The following is a 19,729-nucleotide window of genomic DNA, read 5'->3' as shown; positions in this document are numbered from 1 at the left end:
GTAAATACTAACTATGTCTGAGAAGCGCAGTAACATTTTATAAAACAAAATATGTTAAATATAATAATTTCATTATAAATTTAAAATGATATGGTTATGATTGTTGAATCTAAGAACAATGAAAGTCTTTTCAGTTTTATTTTGAATTTTAAAATAAAGTTCAGTTCATGTCTTTTCATTTCAAATACATTACTACTATTTAAGTGGAATGGAGAAACATTGAAATATAAATTTATGTCCTGGAAACATGTTTCATATATCCTCCACAAAAGAAAATGAATTTACTACTTCATCAAACTCCAGAATAACTTATATTTCCCAGTGACTTATACAAATTAACCATTTATGACTTTCGAATTCTTCAACACATATTTCTTAAACTTTCAGTGGCAGACACATTATATCTGATCATTTTGCTTCTATTCACATAAAGACATCAGACAGCAATGTCTTCACCCATTGAAGTATACAAAATGCCAAAATGAAATTTACTATTTTCTCATGTCTCCTTTTTACAATTAGTTCATATTCAATTATCTGTGCTGTTTGAATGTGTCCATCATTAAATCAGATATGTAAACTATCATAGCTTGATCTTTCGTAAGCAGTCATTGGTTATAGAGAAAAATATCCTTTTCTGGTGACATTTCTAACATAAGAAGATAGGGAAAAGTCACAAATCACTTTTCAACTTTCCTAAAACTCAATCTCTTCTTGAGAGGACTTACCAACATAGCTTTCATCCTTGTCCCCTGGAGGATACCAGTGTGTAACATCAGCCACGGTGGTTCCGCTAGATGAGATTGAAACAACACTTCCTGAAGAGAGAAATATAGCAAACACAGGTCTTCTCATAAGATTTAATAATAATCATATACCATTCTTTTATAGCGCGTTTATTACATTTTGATTCTCTATGCGCTTCAAAGGGATTTTGGATATAACCCTGGCTTTAGCTCTGGAGTCTGGCAATCGTAGCGCTAAATATATTCCAAGAATGACCCTTATAAGGTACCTAATTACTAAACCTGGATTGAGTGTGGCAATTGTAGGTTAATATCTTGTCATGATCTTGATCTCATACCTTGTATTTTCACACTCCGGAGACTTATCTACTACTACTAGATCACAACACCAATCTTTTATCTCTTACTATTTCCTTTTTTATAAAAAAGACTTGTACATGCATTTTAAAAGTTATGAAATAATACTAATCAATTTATCCTGTTTCAAATGAGGGTACACTGAAAGATCATACTATCAGTATACTTTAACAATATCTATGATAGATACGTGTATCTAGAAAGAAAAAGAAATTTGTTCTGAAAGAGAATGTAACTTGCCCAAAATTTAGAGCTTCTTTTTGGATACGCTAAGAGCTCGAAGGGCATTAACTATAGACAAAATTAGATAAGTGAACACCTTTGTGGATCTCAGCATACAAATTATCTCCAAAAACTTACCCCTCCATGCCAATGAGCCGACCGCCCCTAAGATGAGAGTGCTGCCGTCCATGGAGTAGGTCGCACTGAAGCCAGCCTGGCACCAGCCGTGCCACGCAATCCCTTTGCCCTGGCTATCGGCTTTTATCTGTACCTCTATAAACGAGCAACGGACAACAAAAATATCTTTATATTTTATTCTTTAAAAATACATGAATTTGACATTAATTAATGTTGCATATCCAGGGGGCATCAAGGGCATACCCCCCCCCCCCCCCCAGCCAAAAACTGGGAGAGGAGGATGGAAGAAAAGAAGAACTTATGGGTAATTATTTTTTTGGATTGTCACAGTATTTTCTAACTACTGTACTTGTCCGCACCCCCTCCCCTTTACCAGATACAAGAGGATGAAAATACTTCTTTCAAGCCAAATGCAATATACAAGTGCTTGTCATTGAAAATAAGATAATTACAAGTAGGCCTATTAGCTGTCATGGGTTATCCTGTCATAGTAAATATGTAAATATTTTGTGTATCCCATTATGTATCTTTGCCAAATCAAATCAAATCAAAATCAAAGCCTTGTAAAGATGCCCTACTTAGTATCAGCTACATTATGACTAGCCAGTCATCTTGATAATCATAAATGTGTACAACTTAGTAACTGAGTTCTAGACATACACAAAATAAGCGAACTTTAAACAAAACTTAAACTTCGAATTTGATTCATCGGAAAAGACTAACTTTCTTTTTATTAGTTTCTGAAATATCAGAATGAAAGCAAAATAATTTGTAATGTATTTTTATTCTCAATTTTAGTCAGCATTATGGACATGAATAGACATTATAGTTTTAAACATTTGTACAAAGTATAAATTACAAGTATCACTTCAAGCCTTGAATTCTATAGAAGATGTAGGTTTTTCTTTCTCGTAAAATCAAGCAATTTTATTAATGTAAGTTTTACCGGCTTGTCGGCAAATAATTGTTCCCTTATTGTTTTTCTCATCTGTTGCGAAATGCGTTGGGAAGCTTTGATCCCAAACATACATTCTAAATGTAGCATCCCTAATATGTATACGTAAAATGGATTTTGTATCTTGTACAAGGCATCTGGTCATACTCATGTAAAACCCATTAATAGGTCGCGGGGGGGGGGGGGGGGTCAATAACTGATCTAGATATTTCAGGATATCCCCTGGCTTGTATTCTCGACATTTTACTTCCGAGGTACATGCCAACAACAAAACAGTTGAAGGAAATGTACGATAAAATGACACACAGGCGATCGGATGCTCCAACCGATAGATATGACAGAATAATAGGAAAAAGTTACTGTTTCTGAAAGCTTCTGTATCTAATAATATGTAAGTTTCGTGATCATCATATATTCAAATTTGAGAAAATCGCTCTCCAAAAGTCTATATAATCAGGAAGTTCTGTTAAAAAACCGAGGGAAAATGAAATTCTGTGACAAAATACAAGACACCGGATACTTTCTTCAAGGGCCAATTAAGTAATTTCCTGGTTTACCCTCGATTCGATTGATTCGTCAAAACAATAAATTTCCAGGGTTTTTTTCTTCATGATTTCAAAGGTTGCTGGGAGCCTCGATAATAGAATATGTCATAGTAATGTAACCTGAATAAGGTTGGACTATCACAACGGCATTAACTATTTTAAAGGTACTATGTCCCTTTTGCAGCCAACCTCAAATGCTGTAGAACTTTGCAGGAATTGAGAATATGTCATGTATGTCCTATCTGTGAAATTTAAACGTTAGCAGTGTCCTCATATTCAAATTATGCAAGGAAAACACTATTGAGTGACTGACTGGCTTTTTCTTCTTTGGTAATAACATACATGAAAAGAGTTGTAAAGGGTACATGAGCATTTGTCTACATCAATAACCCACTTCTTGTGATGGCCAAGATTAAACTGATTGAATCTTTCCGCAGCATAAAACATATGACCATTCGGTACAATTGTCTGAAAATCAAGACTATTACTTTTGGGCTCTATAGCCCTAAAGTCGATTCGACAACTAATAGTCGTTATTTTCCCACTGGAGGACATTTTAAAGCCCCACCTTTTTTAGGGAAGTTCTAAATTAGTATTATCTTTCAAATGCAGTTGGAATTTAACTTTTTCATTTTTTTTGGCCTGCAAATGGGACATAGTACCTTTAAAGCGATACTGAACTGATAAACTTTCTGCCTATCGTACTTTTTTTGCACAGCGCCATCTCAAGGTCAACTTGCCAACAGTGTGTGACCCAATACCTAATTTCCACTTCGCAACGAGGAATTCAAATTCTGCTACGCCCTTTACAGTCATTTACGGTGATTGACTCTCCCTTTTACAGATCAGTGATACTTGAAATGTCTAATACACTAAGATTTATTCGTGAACATTTTTCATCTAACAAGTAATTTAAACTTTATAGTATAACATCGAAATGAAGCAATCAAAACAAGATAGAATGGAAACTCCCTTATACAGTGGCTTAAGGATTGCGAGCTTTCCATCAATTGAAATTAGGGCAAATGCGAAACAATACACAAGATAATCAAATTATCCGATCGCATAGACTTTCGATAAATAACTTAAGGCCAATTTCCTTTTGTATTGTAGATAAAAATCATGTCGCGATGACGTAATGCGCGACTGTCATGTTCGCATTTTCCAACAGGGTCCTTTTTAACAAAACCTTTTTTCAATGACAAATGACAAAAATCAGTGACAAATCTGCTGATATTCTATCAGAAGCAACGATTTCAGTAGCTTATTACAAAAACTGTCAATTTTCACCGATGACACGTTTTGTGAATATGGGGCCCAGGTGGCGGACAGGAATATTGAAATTGCCTTTGGTGGATTTTTAGAAAGTCTTTCCGATCTTGTGGAGTGTAGAAGATAAGACCAAGATGCACTTATTTCTTATTCTCTTGCAAGCAAGTCATGCACGTACGAGACTTAATCATTCCCAAAATAATCAATCAATTTGTCAAGATTCGTACGTCCAAGTTACTGACCTAGAAAACTGTTTACCAGGAACTCTATAACTAAATTAAAACTTACCTGCGCTGTGTCCATTTAAATCATTCAAAAGAATCAGAATAGGCCTACCTCTTTTGTAAACCGAATCCTCTGAACTTTCAAAGTCAGTGATTATTTAAATATACGAGTCGGATATTTTAACACCAGCGTAAGACTTTCGATAAATCAACTTAAGGGTAATGGCAATGCTCAATTGCATATCCCATAGAAATTCAAGTTCAAAACCGAAGAAAACTGGTTTAATGCACGAATACCAGTGTCATTATATATCATGACTACGACAGCGGTTTTTGTCATAAAGCGTAAATCATCGCTATATCTTTTAGGACCATTATATTGACCTAAGCCAGCGAGAGTTCGATTCGCATGGTAAAGCCATCGGCATAAATCATATCGACTATCATAACTGTGAGTTGTTTCTGACGTCGGTGAGAGATGGTCTGGAAACAATTTCAAAGGTAAGTTGTAGATTCCCACGTTTTTCTTTTAACTTCAACATACATTAGTCAACACAAGGCGCGTGTCAATTTTATCGAATATCAACCTAACAGAAAGAGTAGATATTTCACTGAATATCATGGGCAATGATAAGTTTCTTTTATTATACCACACCGAAATAACTTCCAAAATGATAGGTACGGACTAACGTATATGTTCCATCATACAACTTCCTATTTCACTAACTCTGATTTCGAGAAACCAAAAATAATTGCACTTCATTCAGCCATTCTTTTTTAAAACTACAATCATACATGTTCGACTTGTGAAAAGGGGTGTCGCTAAATCAGGGTGGGGTAAGGATGTGTCACACCACACTTCCGCTCTAAACATCTATTTACAAATCCTTCACTGTTGCGTAACTATCTAACATGTACATTTTACAGGCTCAAATTTGGGGCATATTTCCATTTGGGCGGCACCAAAGCATTAGCTTTTGTGTCAATTATTTTTTGTTGTAAGCGACACCCCAGCAATCAAAGTGGTATAAGCAATGCCCCAATGGCAATGCCCATCTCTTGATGAGATAAAATGCGTCGGACTACATGGGGATCGTCGCTATAGGTATGCGATGGGACTCCACTATTCACATAGAAAACTTGTCGTAAAGCGCGATTAACTTTTTTTAGACAAATTTGGTCTGACAGCCCCCCCCCCCCCCTCCCCCCAAGGAAAATGTCTAGCGACACCCCTAAAACATTCTGAGCCAAGAACATTTTCCTTAATTACCGACAGTATGGTGAAAGGCCGATCTTGTCGTTTATCAGATCGGTGGTTATGACTAAACGTATAGTCACACTCACCATAGAAATACTGAGGTCTACCCAAACCTCAAGAAACACATGGTGTGTCAATCAGAAGTTTTAAGAGACTGTTCCAAGTCAATATACCAGTCTTTCTCCAGTCTGTCTTTGTACCTTCATGTTTGTAGGTCCAGATGAAAAGAGGCACTTCTCTCAAAATAAATCGTGATTCGGGTAACTGCTTTGTACATTATTTTCTACGAACTTCAATTATCATACCAACATCAGAGAAACTGGCGAAACAGGTTGCACTTGAGTTAACCGTACTTCTTGTTAATAATATATCATTAATATTTTTTTGTTTCATACAAATGGTGATGATAACCCTTGTCATTTGAAGAATCACCTTTAAGCCCAATTCAACAGATCTGCAGTATACTGCCAAAGTTAGATCTAGACAATTAATCGGTCGGTCATTAGAAAAATGCTTCTGACCGGTCAATAGCACTTTCTACAAACCGGTTACGCGTTTGGAAAAAGAAAAAGGCTTGGTCATAAGTTCACTTTCAATACTAATACGTCATTATTTTAAGATAAGAGAGTTATACAAAAATTACACTGTGTGAATTGCCTTAGTGTGAATAGTATACAATTATAAAATGATGTTTAATAACAAGATTTTACTCATGACCGGTCATTATCAAAATTACGTGTTAGGCAAAATAAAAGCCTGGTCACGTGTACGCTCTCTATCAATCATTTGATTAAGATCCACGTCATCATCTTACAATAAATGTAGTTGTAAAATGAACAGTGACCCGAGAATATTACACAGTGACAGGGGATAGTAAACCGGGGACACATCAAACCGGGGACATATCAAACCGGGGACATATCAAACCGGGGGCTGGTTGTCCTAGAATCAACTCACTCACGTTCGAGGCAGGGCCTTCTTTTCGCGACGCTGTGAAAGTTGAGCTCTGCGTCTATCTCATAACACACGCCGTTTGGAAAGATGACTAGAAATCTTGTCGCTGCGTAGAACTGGTTCGACCACATGTGACCACACGTCTGCGATGAAACAACAAAATGGGTTCATCACCACACTTCCTCCATCCCCAACCCCGAACCCCTCACTCCCGAGAAAGAGGAGGGAAAACACTAGCAAGAGCAAAGCAAGAGAATGTTTGGACCTGGAGGAGTATGGTCGTTTTCCCACCTCTGTGAATCTGCCTATGGAATGGATTATGCTTTTTGTTTTTATTGCAGATATTTCTACATCTACCTTCAAATACATACAAATAACTAAAATACATAAATACGTGAATAATGAAATGAATAAAGTCGTGAAGGAAGGAGGAGCGAAATTTTTTTGCCATGAACGAATTTATATCAATGAATATATTACGAAAGAAATCAATCGAAAATGCAAAGAAATGTATTGATGAATAAAGAATGGAATGTAGTAACCAATACGAGGGTAGATGTAATCATGAACTAAATTAAAGCCCACCGCACACTATACGATCTTCCAATTTTTGAAGAATTTGCATCAGTAATTGTTACGAACATTCAGCTATCTAAAATCGAGAATTTGAATAGTCATATGATTAATACCATTTTATTTTTAATGGATTTAAACTTCCTTGGAGGAGGAAAAGCTAAATAGGCTCAGAATAGTCGAGACTTACGTCATACCAGTAGTGCAATTTGTCTAAGATCTGAAGCCGACTCGTCTTTTATTCTTGGTAGATTTCTGATGTTAATAACCTGATGACTATTTAGAACCTAAATCCTAAATTAGAACCTTAGATTTCCATCTCTAATATAATTGCCATTTCTTCGAAAATCGGATCGCAAGAAGGCGGTGTGCGGTTGACTTAATGCGTGATTTGCGCCTGTCGAGTTGCATGAGTCAAAATGGAATAATTCGTGGGAATAAACGGATATGAGAACTGAATAACTATGTGCATAAGCTATATAATGGAATGCACTAATTTATTACACAATGGAAACATTCTAATAATTGAAGATTAAGACATTCTAATATACTCATAAGATAATTGGCATTTGTGCTCAAACATATACCCCCCCCCCCCTCCAGATGAAGGGACAGTATCAAGGCGAGATACAATAAAGGGTGCGAACAGGAAAATACCTGTAGATACAACACGCGCACAAACAAAAACTTGATTTAAAGCGATACTAAACTGATGAACTTGTTTGCCATAGTGTAATATTATTGCACGGCCCCATCTCATGGCCAACTTGCCAAAATTGCGCACTTTGCAGACAGAGGTCTCGACGCGAGTTACGTGACCATACTGCTACAGCTGTCCTGAGATGGCGTTAGAGGAGGTTTTGTGGCTGTGCTTCTAGTATAGCATGGTTTAAAAAATCTACAAATAGGAGCATACATGGGATCGTTTTCTTAGGTCACAAACATATTTTTAACTTAATAAGTAGGGAGAAAAAATACATTCACAGATACGTCCATCCCCCCATCCAATCCCTATAAATGTGTACATGGATTTTGATAATAGAGTGTTATATTTATTTAATTTATCTGATGATTTATTTGGTCAATATTGAGAACATTGCTTTAACTTAAAGAGCACTTGGGGCAATACGGCTTTTAAATATTTGTGTGTTTCATTTATAATCATTCACTCCTCTATTAGAGCTTGACAAATCTGAAGAGTATATCGAATGTTTATCTCGTTTCTTTATACTCGTGAAATGTAGACCCTATTAATTTTGATACCGATGAATCAGAAGAGCAAACATAGGCCTACACAAAATTGACGTGTCACGTCGTTTTCATTTATCCCAGCTACAACTGCATTTAGAGCTTTTTTTTCCTTAACCATCCCATAACAATTTTATTAATAAAAATGTGTTTTTTTACAAAACTGAAATAAATTTAAAACAATTCATCTTCAAACCATAACGTTAAGACCACGCACATCACCCACGACATGAAGACAAGAGGGCGTGCTATGGTAACAACTTAACAAAATTCCCCTCACTATTTTAGCTTCTATACTTCCAGCGGCAGTGGTCTTCAAACCATATTACTTACAATTAATAACGGGGTTTAAAACCAGGTCATCTTCAATATGAAGATATGAGGGGTTGCTATGGTAACAACTCATCCCTTTTTCCCCTCCACCATTTTAGCTTTTACTACCAACAGCAGTGGTCTACCAATCTAGGATGACTTGACAAACACCACATATCAGGCCACAATATAGATATGACAGCAAGGAGATTTACAGGGATTAAAAACCCAGGAAAACCAATATCGACAGCTAAATATCATTACGAATGAATACATGCAATGATTTGGGAATCGGGATAAACAAAAAGTACATCATCTCGACAGCATTGGGAAATACCACCACTGTGAACAGATACAAAACTACACTGCAAATTTATAGTTTTTGGAACACGTTCAAAATGAATATACCCTCACTACAAACACAAACATAGCAAAGAGATAGAACTGCGACACAATGTTTAAGAACACCGTATTTGCATAGATGCAGGGGGAAATAAGCAAAGAGGTATAACTTTTGGCATAACCAAGACAACGTTCTTGACGTACATAGGTCATGCAAAGCATGTAAATTATCACAATCACTACAAAGCAACCCCGCAACCGATTTATCCACAGCAACTTGAGCAAGATTAGTTTAGAATCACACAATGGGATACAAAGTGTAAATACAATTTAAATCAACAGACAGAAGTAGGAATACGGATTTCAGGACATTTTCAACTATAAACGTGATAAACAAAAAGGATGTACAAAAAATACATGTTTAGTGTCGAAGGAGCCGCTATCTAAGCAAGATATGAAAACACCAACTTCATGAAGCCACGATATGTCATTGGGTAAACTAAAAGAATGGCAGTACATGCCTATCTAAATGTTTTGATGGCAAAGTGATGCCTGTCGAAAAATCAACTCAAGGGTCAATTCAACACCCTATTGTATTGATTCTAGAATCATATCCGGGTTATGTCACTACCTTCGTTTATTGCAATGTCCTGATGGTCAAGACTATTGAAAGTGCCTAGGTTGATTTTTAGAAAGTCTTTGAGACGTTGTTCGCCTTGACAAGGAGGAAAACACGACAAACATGTCAACACAAAAAGGACAAGATGGGACCACGCGTGCTTATATTCACGTACCATATATCTAACTAACAGACAAAGAGGAATCAGGGAGAAGAAAGGGGGCATGGTGACATTATAGAGATGCAATAACACAAGGGCACTTTGTAGGACCGTCGGAAGTTATTCACATCAAACACAAAATGTACAGTAGTGGGTTTAGGGGGCACAAGGGGTAATCAGAAACTTTGGGGGGGGGGGGCTACTACTATACATTCCCCCTCCCCTGATTGAGAGAGAACAAAAATATACTAACACGGCGTCACCATAAAACAAGGGGGCCAACGTAGACTGTGTCTTTGAAAAATGTCCTCATAAGCGACAGTCAAATCGTGCATCACATTCATGCGTATCTGTAGATTTGATATTGAACATTATCTTGAGATACCATGGGATTCATAATATAGATGTAGCAACAGTAATGCACTTGCTGTCACATTGCAGCACCGGACTACGGTTGACTGATACTATATTGGCTATAGTCTCATGCACAAACGAAAGACATCGTTTTGATGATAGCCTGAGACCAGCATGAATCCGACATAGCACCAGGCGACATGCAAACTGGACAGCGCCGTGGATGCCTCAATCATTCATCATGAATCTTTCGCAAGATAAAATATCTTTTTAAATGTAGCTTATTAAGCTTACTTACCGGTAAGTAATACAACTAAGCAACGACACGTTCTTCGAGTGTTAATTTAGGAGAGTAGACATCCTCTCGTCTAGGAGATCATTAGAGATCACTTCATTTGGGAGTTTAATCCACTCCAAATTGAGTGGAATCCACACGAAATTACTCTTTTTGAGCATGGATTTCCACTCCAAACCACAGTGATCTAATATAAGGACTAAAACAGTGAATGTTCATTCCTCTACTCTACTCGGGTTTCCTCTCTTAAATAACGAGTTGAAAGAAATATAAATCTCAGTTATACATTACCTTGATATGTGTTCATAATGTCCATCCTTTTATCTACCCGAAGACCATTGCAAGCAATATTTTTATTTTTATTTTTTTTAAATGTAGCAATCACCAAAACATGTTTTGCTCTTGATGTAAAGGGTTCTATGTTGTTGTACTGTATTCAAACTATGAGCTTCAAATATTGCAATTTTGAATATATTGTGAGTTGATAACAAGAGGCCAACAGGAAAGTAAACATCCGACGAGTCTTCAAATGTCAAGAGCCTACCAGAAAATGCTCATTCCAAACGGGAAAAAGCATTATGTAGTCACAGAAATATTCCCAAAGCCCTTCCACTACTATACTCTACCTGAATCTAACTCTCCACAGCTTTATCAGTTTCCTAAAGCCACAGCTCTACAGTTTGATTAGACCCCCCCCCCCTTCCAAAAAAAAAACAACGTCTGCTTGGAGGAGTCTTTCTTTTGGTCTTTAGACCCTCTCTTCCAAAGAATTCGCTGAAGCCAGACGTAATCTCAGCGGAATATATCCCCGATTTTCCGTCTACAATTACTTACTTATGAACACATTCTCTCTAATAACATCAACAATATTTGCCATGAATCAGACGCTTCATCATCTTCATTATTCATGATCTTGAAATGAAGATGCCAAATTTTCCGCAGAAACTGGAATTTACCGCTGAAAATGGGACTTACCGGTAAATGCTTTAAGAAACGAGCCCCAGGACCATCATCAATGTTGAGTATGAACAGGGATTGTGACCACTGTTTCAACTATAGAACTTACCGTGCATACAGGGCCTGGTCTTGTTTACCGACGTGAAGTCCAACTCGCTGTCGATCTCGTAACATGCCCCGTTCACGAGGATCACCTCGACCGTGTTCTTGAAGAACTCATTTGACCATTTATGTGCGCATGCCTGTGGATTACGTCACAATTGTTTTATGGCAGGCGGGAAAAGGGGAAAATGTGCAAAATACATGAAATCATAAAAACAAAGATCTAAAACAGGCAAACTAAAAATAACCAGGGGGAATGTAATTTAGGGCTTATCTTAAACCAACAAATGATTTTGTAAAATAAAGTCACAGCCTCTTGGCCACGTTCAAAATAATTTTCCTCAATGCATACTCAAGTCAAATCAACCACTATTATGGAAATGGTGTTCACAGAGGCTACTTAATATTACTGTGTGAAGTGTGACGTAAGTTTGAATGTACCACAAAAGAGAAATCGTGATCCAATTTACATTCATATTTCAACATACTATTTTATTTATCGAACTTCATTTTCAGATTCTACTCTATCATGAATATACTATAAAATTATTGCAGGCTAATAGTGATTAAGCAGACATGTTAGCATCGTAATCGAATGCTGTCATCGGTTTTGGAACAAATTGTAGTTAATTGACCCTACAATATACCCAACATCAAAATGTGCGTTAAACGTTAGGTTAGAGCGGTATAAACCAACTATCTATCATTGTTAGAGTGCTGTGAATTTTTTATTAGATTGTGAAAACATGATCATGTGTGTCAGATGTTTTGGTACGAACAAGAAGTGATTAGACATTTTATTAAACAATAATGGACAGAGGGAGATCAACATAATAATTATCGACATATAAATAGAATTACCAAACTACGTCATCAAAGAAACTGGATGACAAGTCGCATTTCAGAAGAGGAAGTATCATGTCTTATGTCTCTTGTTAAAACTAATTATGTTCCTTTTAATTAGGGAGGGGTGATATTTCTTTCCGGACACCTGGTAATTTTACAGATAAAATCAAACCTCAAATTATGCTTGGGGCGACTGTTTGACATGGGGAATTTAATGTGCCTTTTCAACAAGAACTGTCGATTAACAGACACAGTTTGCGAACTTTATCATTTATGTGTACATTAGAAGAGCAGTTCTTTTCGAACATGTATTATTCATATATTAATTTTTATACACTAGACAGTTTACCGTTGCAACACACGTACGAAAATATGTTACATGTTTGACAGTAAACGAGACGGAACAACTGTGCTATTAGCTTTTAGTTTTTGTGTTGGAAACGAAAGACAAGGCTTTGCCTAGAAAACAGGGGGGGGGAATACCGCCATGTAAGATTCCTGTAAATGAATCAACATCAAGTTACCTATCTCCATACTAGTAATATGCATAAATTGTTTTACGTTCTGTTTCATCCATTAATAGGGACTTTTAGATTTGCGTGAACTGATACGTGTGACGTCCATTCAAGGCAGTGCATTAAAAGGACGTCGATCGTAGCAATCCCCATTGTCTTCGTGCGAATCTAAAAGACCCTTGTATCTGTTGTGTCACCATTTTATGGTAGATTTTAATACGGATGTACTCCCAGGGAGCGGAGCAATCAAATCAAATGACAGGAGTAATACTAACTACAATTTAAATCGCTTAGAAACGTTGTATTAAGCACTATTTGGCAAATTGCGAGTGGTGTAGTTATTGGTTACCGTTTTTACTAAGTAAGTTTGATATAAGCTGTTAGCTTTACTGATGACATCTGATCATCATTGTTTGCAAACATGCATCGTCCTATTGGTAATTAATGCCAAGCGAATTGCAAAGATATTTATCACTATACAATATTTTCAGCAGGTTTATGTTGCTTTGTAATAAACATTTAGATGCATGCCAGATTGCGATTAGGTTATACTAATATGAATATCAGAGAAGTTCAGATAGAACGCTAGATTGAAGAAAACTATTTCATAATTTCATGAAATGTGTAACGTGATAATTTTATCGGCCAATCCAGTCATGTGTGAATACTGAATACCAATTCATGACGGATTTGAGATTAGACTTCAATAACTATAGTTATTAGACATGTCAATAAAGAAGGTTTCTACTTTTGTTTTCTATAAAACACTGTTGCCAACACGGTCGCAGAGACTTTCGATAAAGGGCAATTTCTAAACCTCTTGTAAATACTTTGCATAAATCATGTTCTGATAACGAGATACAATTGTTATATTTTTATGCGCATATTTTAATAGTGATGGAGAAGGTTACTCAAATTTTTCGAAAGTCTTTGTGATCATTGTTCCTGAGAAGAAAATTGTCCTAACTGTCTGGAATCTACCATTTCAGGAAAATCCCTTATAAACAAATTAAAAACAAACTTTAGAAAGTCCCCTACCGTTTCAAGTCGATTTTGGGAGGACTCATTAGATCCATGGTAGGAGGCATGGGAACGTCAAACGTACCGTCCAAATTTAACCCTTTCTATACCAAGGTGTGCAGTGCGAGGTTCCATGCAAAACATGTCAAAGGTAACATGCAAGACAAATTCAGATTATTGCCAAGAGGTGGGAATTCATATGTTATCAAAGCACTACTACAGGGTATTTTGAATTATCTGCTGTTGTTTTCCATGGCGACAAGTAATACACAGATACTGCATTAATTGGTGCAACTGAGACTTACGGGGAGCTCATTAAACAGATTTAATACAGAACTCATGTTCCTCATCATTGAAAAAAGAAAATAGTCGTATGAAATATACTTGGTTGATGCCCAAACATGCCAAAAGGCATCATTTTGTGATTAATGTGACAGATGCATGATTTGTATGGCTAGAGAATTTGCGCGCCATTTTTTTAAATCACTTTTATCTTGATACAAATCTATATTCAAGTACAAGAGGAGTCGATAAAAAATTCCAAATAGCATCACTGATCTAAAAGTGCATTTGATAACGCAGATTTCCACACCTCATCATCAGAATATCCGAATATTTTGAAGTTAGTGACACAATCCACAGACATTGAAACAATTAAAGGTGCTCTCTTTATAGAAAATCGGAGATCCACTCATTAAATAGTCATCTAACAATCACTTCGTTTTTGGAGTAGAAGTCCACAATAAACAGTGGAATTCATTCCCAAAAGATTGATTTCGCTCCACCACTTTAATATATTGCACTTTAATTTGAAATGGATTCAACTCCAGAACGAAGTGATTCCTAATATGACTCTTGAGAGTGGATTTCTACATCTCTGTATTAAGACAGTAACAACTCATTAGACCAGACATGCAGGACAAGAGTCGAGACACATGCATCGTTACATAATACTTATGAACATGACGGACAAAGAAAGAGGGCAAAATATACAGTTTCTTCAGGTAGATAAAGGAACATCCCTTCCCTGCTATAATGTAAAACTGTGTAGAACAGGTGTCACATGCATATTCACCTGTTCTACACATTTTTACATGATAATAGCAGTGAATGGATGTTCTTTTGTCTACTTCAGCAATTGTTGAGGGTAGAATGAGGAACTGTATATTTTGTCCTCTTTCTTTGTCCGTCATGTTCATAGTGTCGAGACACCTTGGACAACGACACCAAACGAACATTCAGGAAGATGTTGGGCATAGACATTAGACAGGACCAACCACCGTGCAAGACCAATCTTCGTGCAACACTCAGAACGATTTGTTGGGCAAGAGAACCACTTGCTCAATGCAGAAGGTGCACCACGATGCAGGAGGGATACCTGATTCACCAAAGCCGAATTTAGACGGTCCTATAAGGGCTTACTGTATCACTCTATAACTTCCAATTCATTTACCAGTACACTAAATTCAACACCCTCCCCCAAAATGTATGGGGTTCCCCAAGGATCGTACATAGGTACTCTCGTGTTCTTAATAGTTCATGATATCATAGCCTATGCAAAATGCCGTATCCGACAAGCTAAAGGAGCACGTGATCTTAGCGGCAAGTATTCTGATCTGTTTCGGTAAGTTAAGTCAACTGCCGAATATGACTTGGGGATAGATAACTCTTAACTTCTTTGACACTTCTTCCGACTGCTGCAAAATGTTAAAAAGGTGATATCTAATTCTGGGCATGTCCTATAGAGAGTGACATTAAATTCAAAACGAAATACAAGATTAGCGGCAAGCCCTTATATTGATTTTAACTTACCCATGCCTTAGGTTCACCCTAACCCAAGTCGCATATCAAATTATGAATTTCCGCATCTTGGAAGCATGCCTAGATCGGGAACAGGCAATATTTTAGACTTACCACTGAGGCAAGGGCGTTGCTTAGTGACCGAGTTATAGTTAAGTCCAGCCATCACAGTGTAGCAAACACCATTGGGAAGAATGGCATCGTTGTAGTAAGCGTTAGCCCATAGGTGCGCACAAGCCTACACGGTTGAAGATGGGGTGGCCGTGGTGTTGGGGGTGGTGATGATGATGATGATGGTGGTGATGTATGAGCGGGGTGATGGTACGACAGTTACCAACGTAACACGTTGATACACAGGGTACAAAGGAACACATTTAGGGTAGGGGAAAGAAGAGATTCGTAATTTGCAAGAGTGTATCTTTTTTTTCTTACATCTATTTGTTTATAAAGGATCTTTTTTACTTTCTTTCCTATTTTTAAAAACATCCATGCACAGCGCTGGTCAGAAAAGAATGTGTTCTTATTAGCTTTATATAGTAAAAAAGAAACATATTTAGGGTAGGGGGAAAGAAGAATTCATAATGCAAGATTGTCTCGTTTTACTTTCATTTGGTCTACACATGATCTTTTGTTCACCACCCCCCCCCCCCCCCTTTTGGACCTCCATGCACATTTCTTTCCTCGGAAAAGATTGTATTCTTGTACACGTTTGAAATACCTATCGTTAGGATGCCAATAAAGGAAGCAGTGTTAAACACTTAGCATTGATACAAATACAAGAATACAGTCATTAATGAGAATATAGCATTACATACAACATGAACAGGTGCAATTGTTAAATACCAATCGACATCTATTACAACAGCATGATAAACAAGCAATATATAATGGGTATATAGCATGCATGATATATAATATACACATCCACTGTAATGACATTTTACAATATTATGATGCAGAATATATTGTAAAGCGATGGATTGTTGTGAACACATGACACTACACAAATAATGTCTAGCAATAGAAGAAATGAACATATCGTGAGCATTCAAGATTGATGAAATAAATAATTCACAGTTTCACACAGAGGTTAATACATCTATAACACAATGTAATATTGGTAATTCAAACTGAACAACGATGAGCTTCGGGCTGAAATCATTAATAATAACAATTTGTTTTTAATAATCATATTCGACTGGTTTAAAATATGGGGCAGTTTTTGACACAACATTGGAATCAGTCAAACAATCATCAAAATGATATCTCCTTTGTCCTCAATCCTTCTCTTATTAATCCAAATTAAGCCAATCTTAACTGTGGAAAGGTATAATGATACAACACAAGATATTAATTGTATTTTAAAAAAATCTTAATCTTTGCATCTCAAATGTAAACGCTAAAGTTCAGTGAATTTAATTGATTTCAAGAATATGAATCGTATTAACCATTTCCATGTCAAAGAAAAAACAAATATATAAATAAAATTAAAAATGTTCGTCAAAATCGTCACTCAATATCAAATAACGTGTAAACTGCTGTTACAGATGAGTATTTAAGTATTTCAAACTATGCATTCTATATTTTTGTTTAAATCCAATTTCCAAATGATTTATGACCCGAGAGCTTTGATAAGAGGTATAGAGGTGGGAGGGGGTGGGGTGAGGTGGGGTGAAAGGATCGGGGCGAAATGATGGGGGTGGCTTACCGTGACTTTCCCCGTCCTTCCAATGTTCTTCTGTCTGGTGAGGGATACCCCTAACCATTGGTTATCTTTAGCATCTTTGAAATAAGGGCGGGCGTTTGGGGCACTTCGCTCATTTCCTGAGAAGAAAAAAAAAATACATGGAAGATTGAACACAAGAATGAATGACAGAGGTTCGTATTCTATCAATTCAGTTGAACCAGACCTGCGCTCTATGATCAGGTTTAACAAGAGAAAAACTTAGACCTAAGACAATTTTCTTTTGTTAAACCCGGTTTTGAACAAAAGCTCAACGCTGGGGTAATGTTGGGGTAAGTTTTAATTAGAATACGAGCAGAGAGCATAATAATAGAGTAATATTCATTATGTGGGAGAAAGAGGGCAATTTATAGAAATATGAGAATATTCAGGGATCGAGTGAGAAAACATACATGTGACGGAGATTTGAATTGATCTCTTAATCATGATGATTCTAAAACCTAGTAATACACAAGTGTTTCCATTTGATGATATTGACGACTTCTTTCCCGACCGTAAACTACATGTCCAGAAGTAATCACAAATTAATGTATTTTTGTTCAACCTTGTCCTAAAAATTATAATTATGCGCATAACGATACTAAATAACAGTATGCATGCTAAACAGGGAATATTTGTTCCCCCTTTCCTACATTATGTATATTGGCAGCCGAAAGTAGATTCGGGCATAGAGGGGGCACTGCCATCTTGGGTGGGGGATAGGGGGGGGGGGGGACCAGTTTTACTATAGATGGATTTCTGTGAATTTACACGGCCATCGAATGGAGGGGGGGGGATATAGGAGGGGATCATCATCTTATTTTGACAGTTCCCTCCCTTTCTCTCTTTTTCTTTCTTCTTCTTGTCCTGCCCTTCCACGATGGAAGGGGGGGGGTGGGGTGGGGGTGGGGAGGGGGCCTCGTGGGGCCCCGTGTCCCCTGTAACTACACCACTGTCTAAAGGTTGTCTGTTGCAGCTGGATTCGTGTGTAGTCAGTGACCTTTCGACCATTTAGAGAGAACGGACGTCGGCTATGTCAGGGGAAAGATGTTCGGAAGTCGGGCAGGAATCGCTCCTGTTCTCTCTAGAGGTTACACCACACTACTCCAGACATGACTCGTCTACTCTAAACAGACTGATATGACAATGGGGCTGGTGCAAAAAGTATGTACTGCTGCAGCACAAGAGGTGTAACATTTAGAACACGATCTCCTTCAAAATAAATAGATAATGGGTAACACCGCGATACTCCACGAATGACTCGTCTACTCTAAACAGACTGATATGACAATGGGGCTAAGTGCGTCATAATTCAAAAAGTAGGTTCTGTCGCAGCCTGTGTAACATTTTGAACACGATCTTCTTTAAAATAAATAAATTATAGGCTGATATAGTATTGGGTATCACCATGATATTCTAGACATGACTTGTCTACTCTAAACAGACTGATATGACGAAAGGGGTTGGTGCAAAAAGTAGGTAGGCCTATACTGTTGCAGCGCAAGAGGTGTAACATTTAAAACACGACCTCCTTCAAGAGAAATAGAATAGAGGCTGGTGTGTTAATGGGTAACACCGCGATACTCCACGAATGACTCGTCTACTCTAAACAGACTGATATGACAATGGGGATAAGTGCGTCATAATTAAAAACTGAAAAGTAGGTTCTGTTGCAGCCTGTTAGCACAAGAAGTGTAACATTTTTAACACGGTCTCCTTCAAAATAAATGAATTAGAGGCTGATATAGTAATGGGTATCATCACGATACTCTAGACATGACTTCCCTACTCTAAACAGACTGATATGATAATGGGGATAAGTGCGTCATAATTCAAAAAGTAGGTTCTGTTGCATCCGAAAAGTGTAAAATTTAGAACACGATCTCCTTCAAAAGAAATAAATTATAGGTTGATATGGTAATTGGTAACACCATGATATTCTACAAACGACTTTTCTATATATTCTAAATAGACTATATATTCTAAATAGACTATATATTCTAAATAGACTATATATTCTAAATAGACTATATATTCTAAATAGACTATATATTCTAAATAGACTGACAATGGATCTAAGACTAAGAGCGTCATAATGCAAAAAAAGTAGATGTCTTCTCTTACGCAGGCTGTTGGCCAGTTGTAACTGTAACGCTTCGAACACGATTTCCACAATTTGTTGTGGTAATTGA

General features: G+C 37.0%; 1 protein-coding gene across 1 annotated transcript in view; it reads right to left on the bottom strand.

Annotated features, from left to right (window-relative positions):
* LOC589343 (integrin alpha-9) overlaps positions 1-19,729 on the bottom strand; it is a gene marked incomplete at its 3' end in the record, with an annotated part of 84,573 nt that overhangs the window by 18,502 nt on the left and 46,342 nt on the right. Inside the window, exons 4-7 of the mRNA XM_011664950.2 lie at positions 17,523-17,638; positions 11,641-11,773; positions 1,464-1,598; positions 729-818 (exon numbers count right to left, since the gene is read on the bottom strand). Coding sequence (XP_011663252.2) covers positions 729-818; positions 1,464-1,598; positions 11,641-11,773; positions 17,523-17,638 — 474 coding nt within the window. The remainder of the gene's footprint in view (positions 1-728; positions 819-1,463; positions 1,599-11,640; positions 11,774-17,522; positions 17,639-19,729) is intronic.

The sequence above is a fragment of the Strongylocentrotus purpuratus genome, unplaced genomic scaffold, assembly GCF_000002235.5.
Source record: "Strongylocentrotus purpuratus isolate Spur 01 unplaced genomic scaffold, Spur_5.0 spur5_scaffold_19, whole genome shotgun sequence".
NCBI lineage: Eukaryota > Metazoa > Echinodermata > Echinoidea > Camarodonta > Strongylocentrotidae > Strongylocentrotus > Strongylocentrotus purpuratus.
Note: the sequence above shows the minus strand (reverse complement) of the source record. Positions and strands in the feature narration are given on the sequence as shown.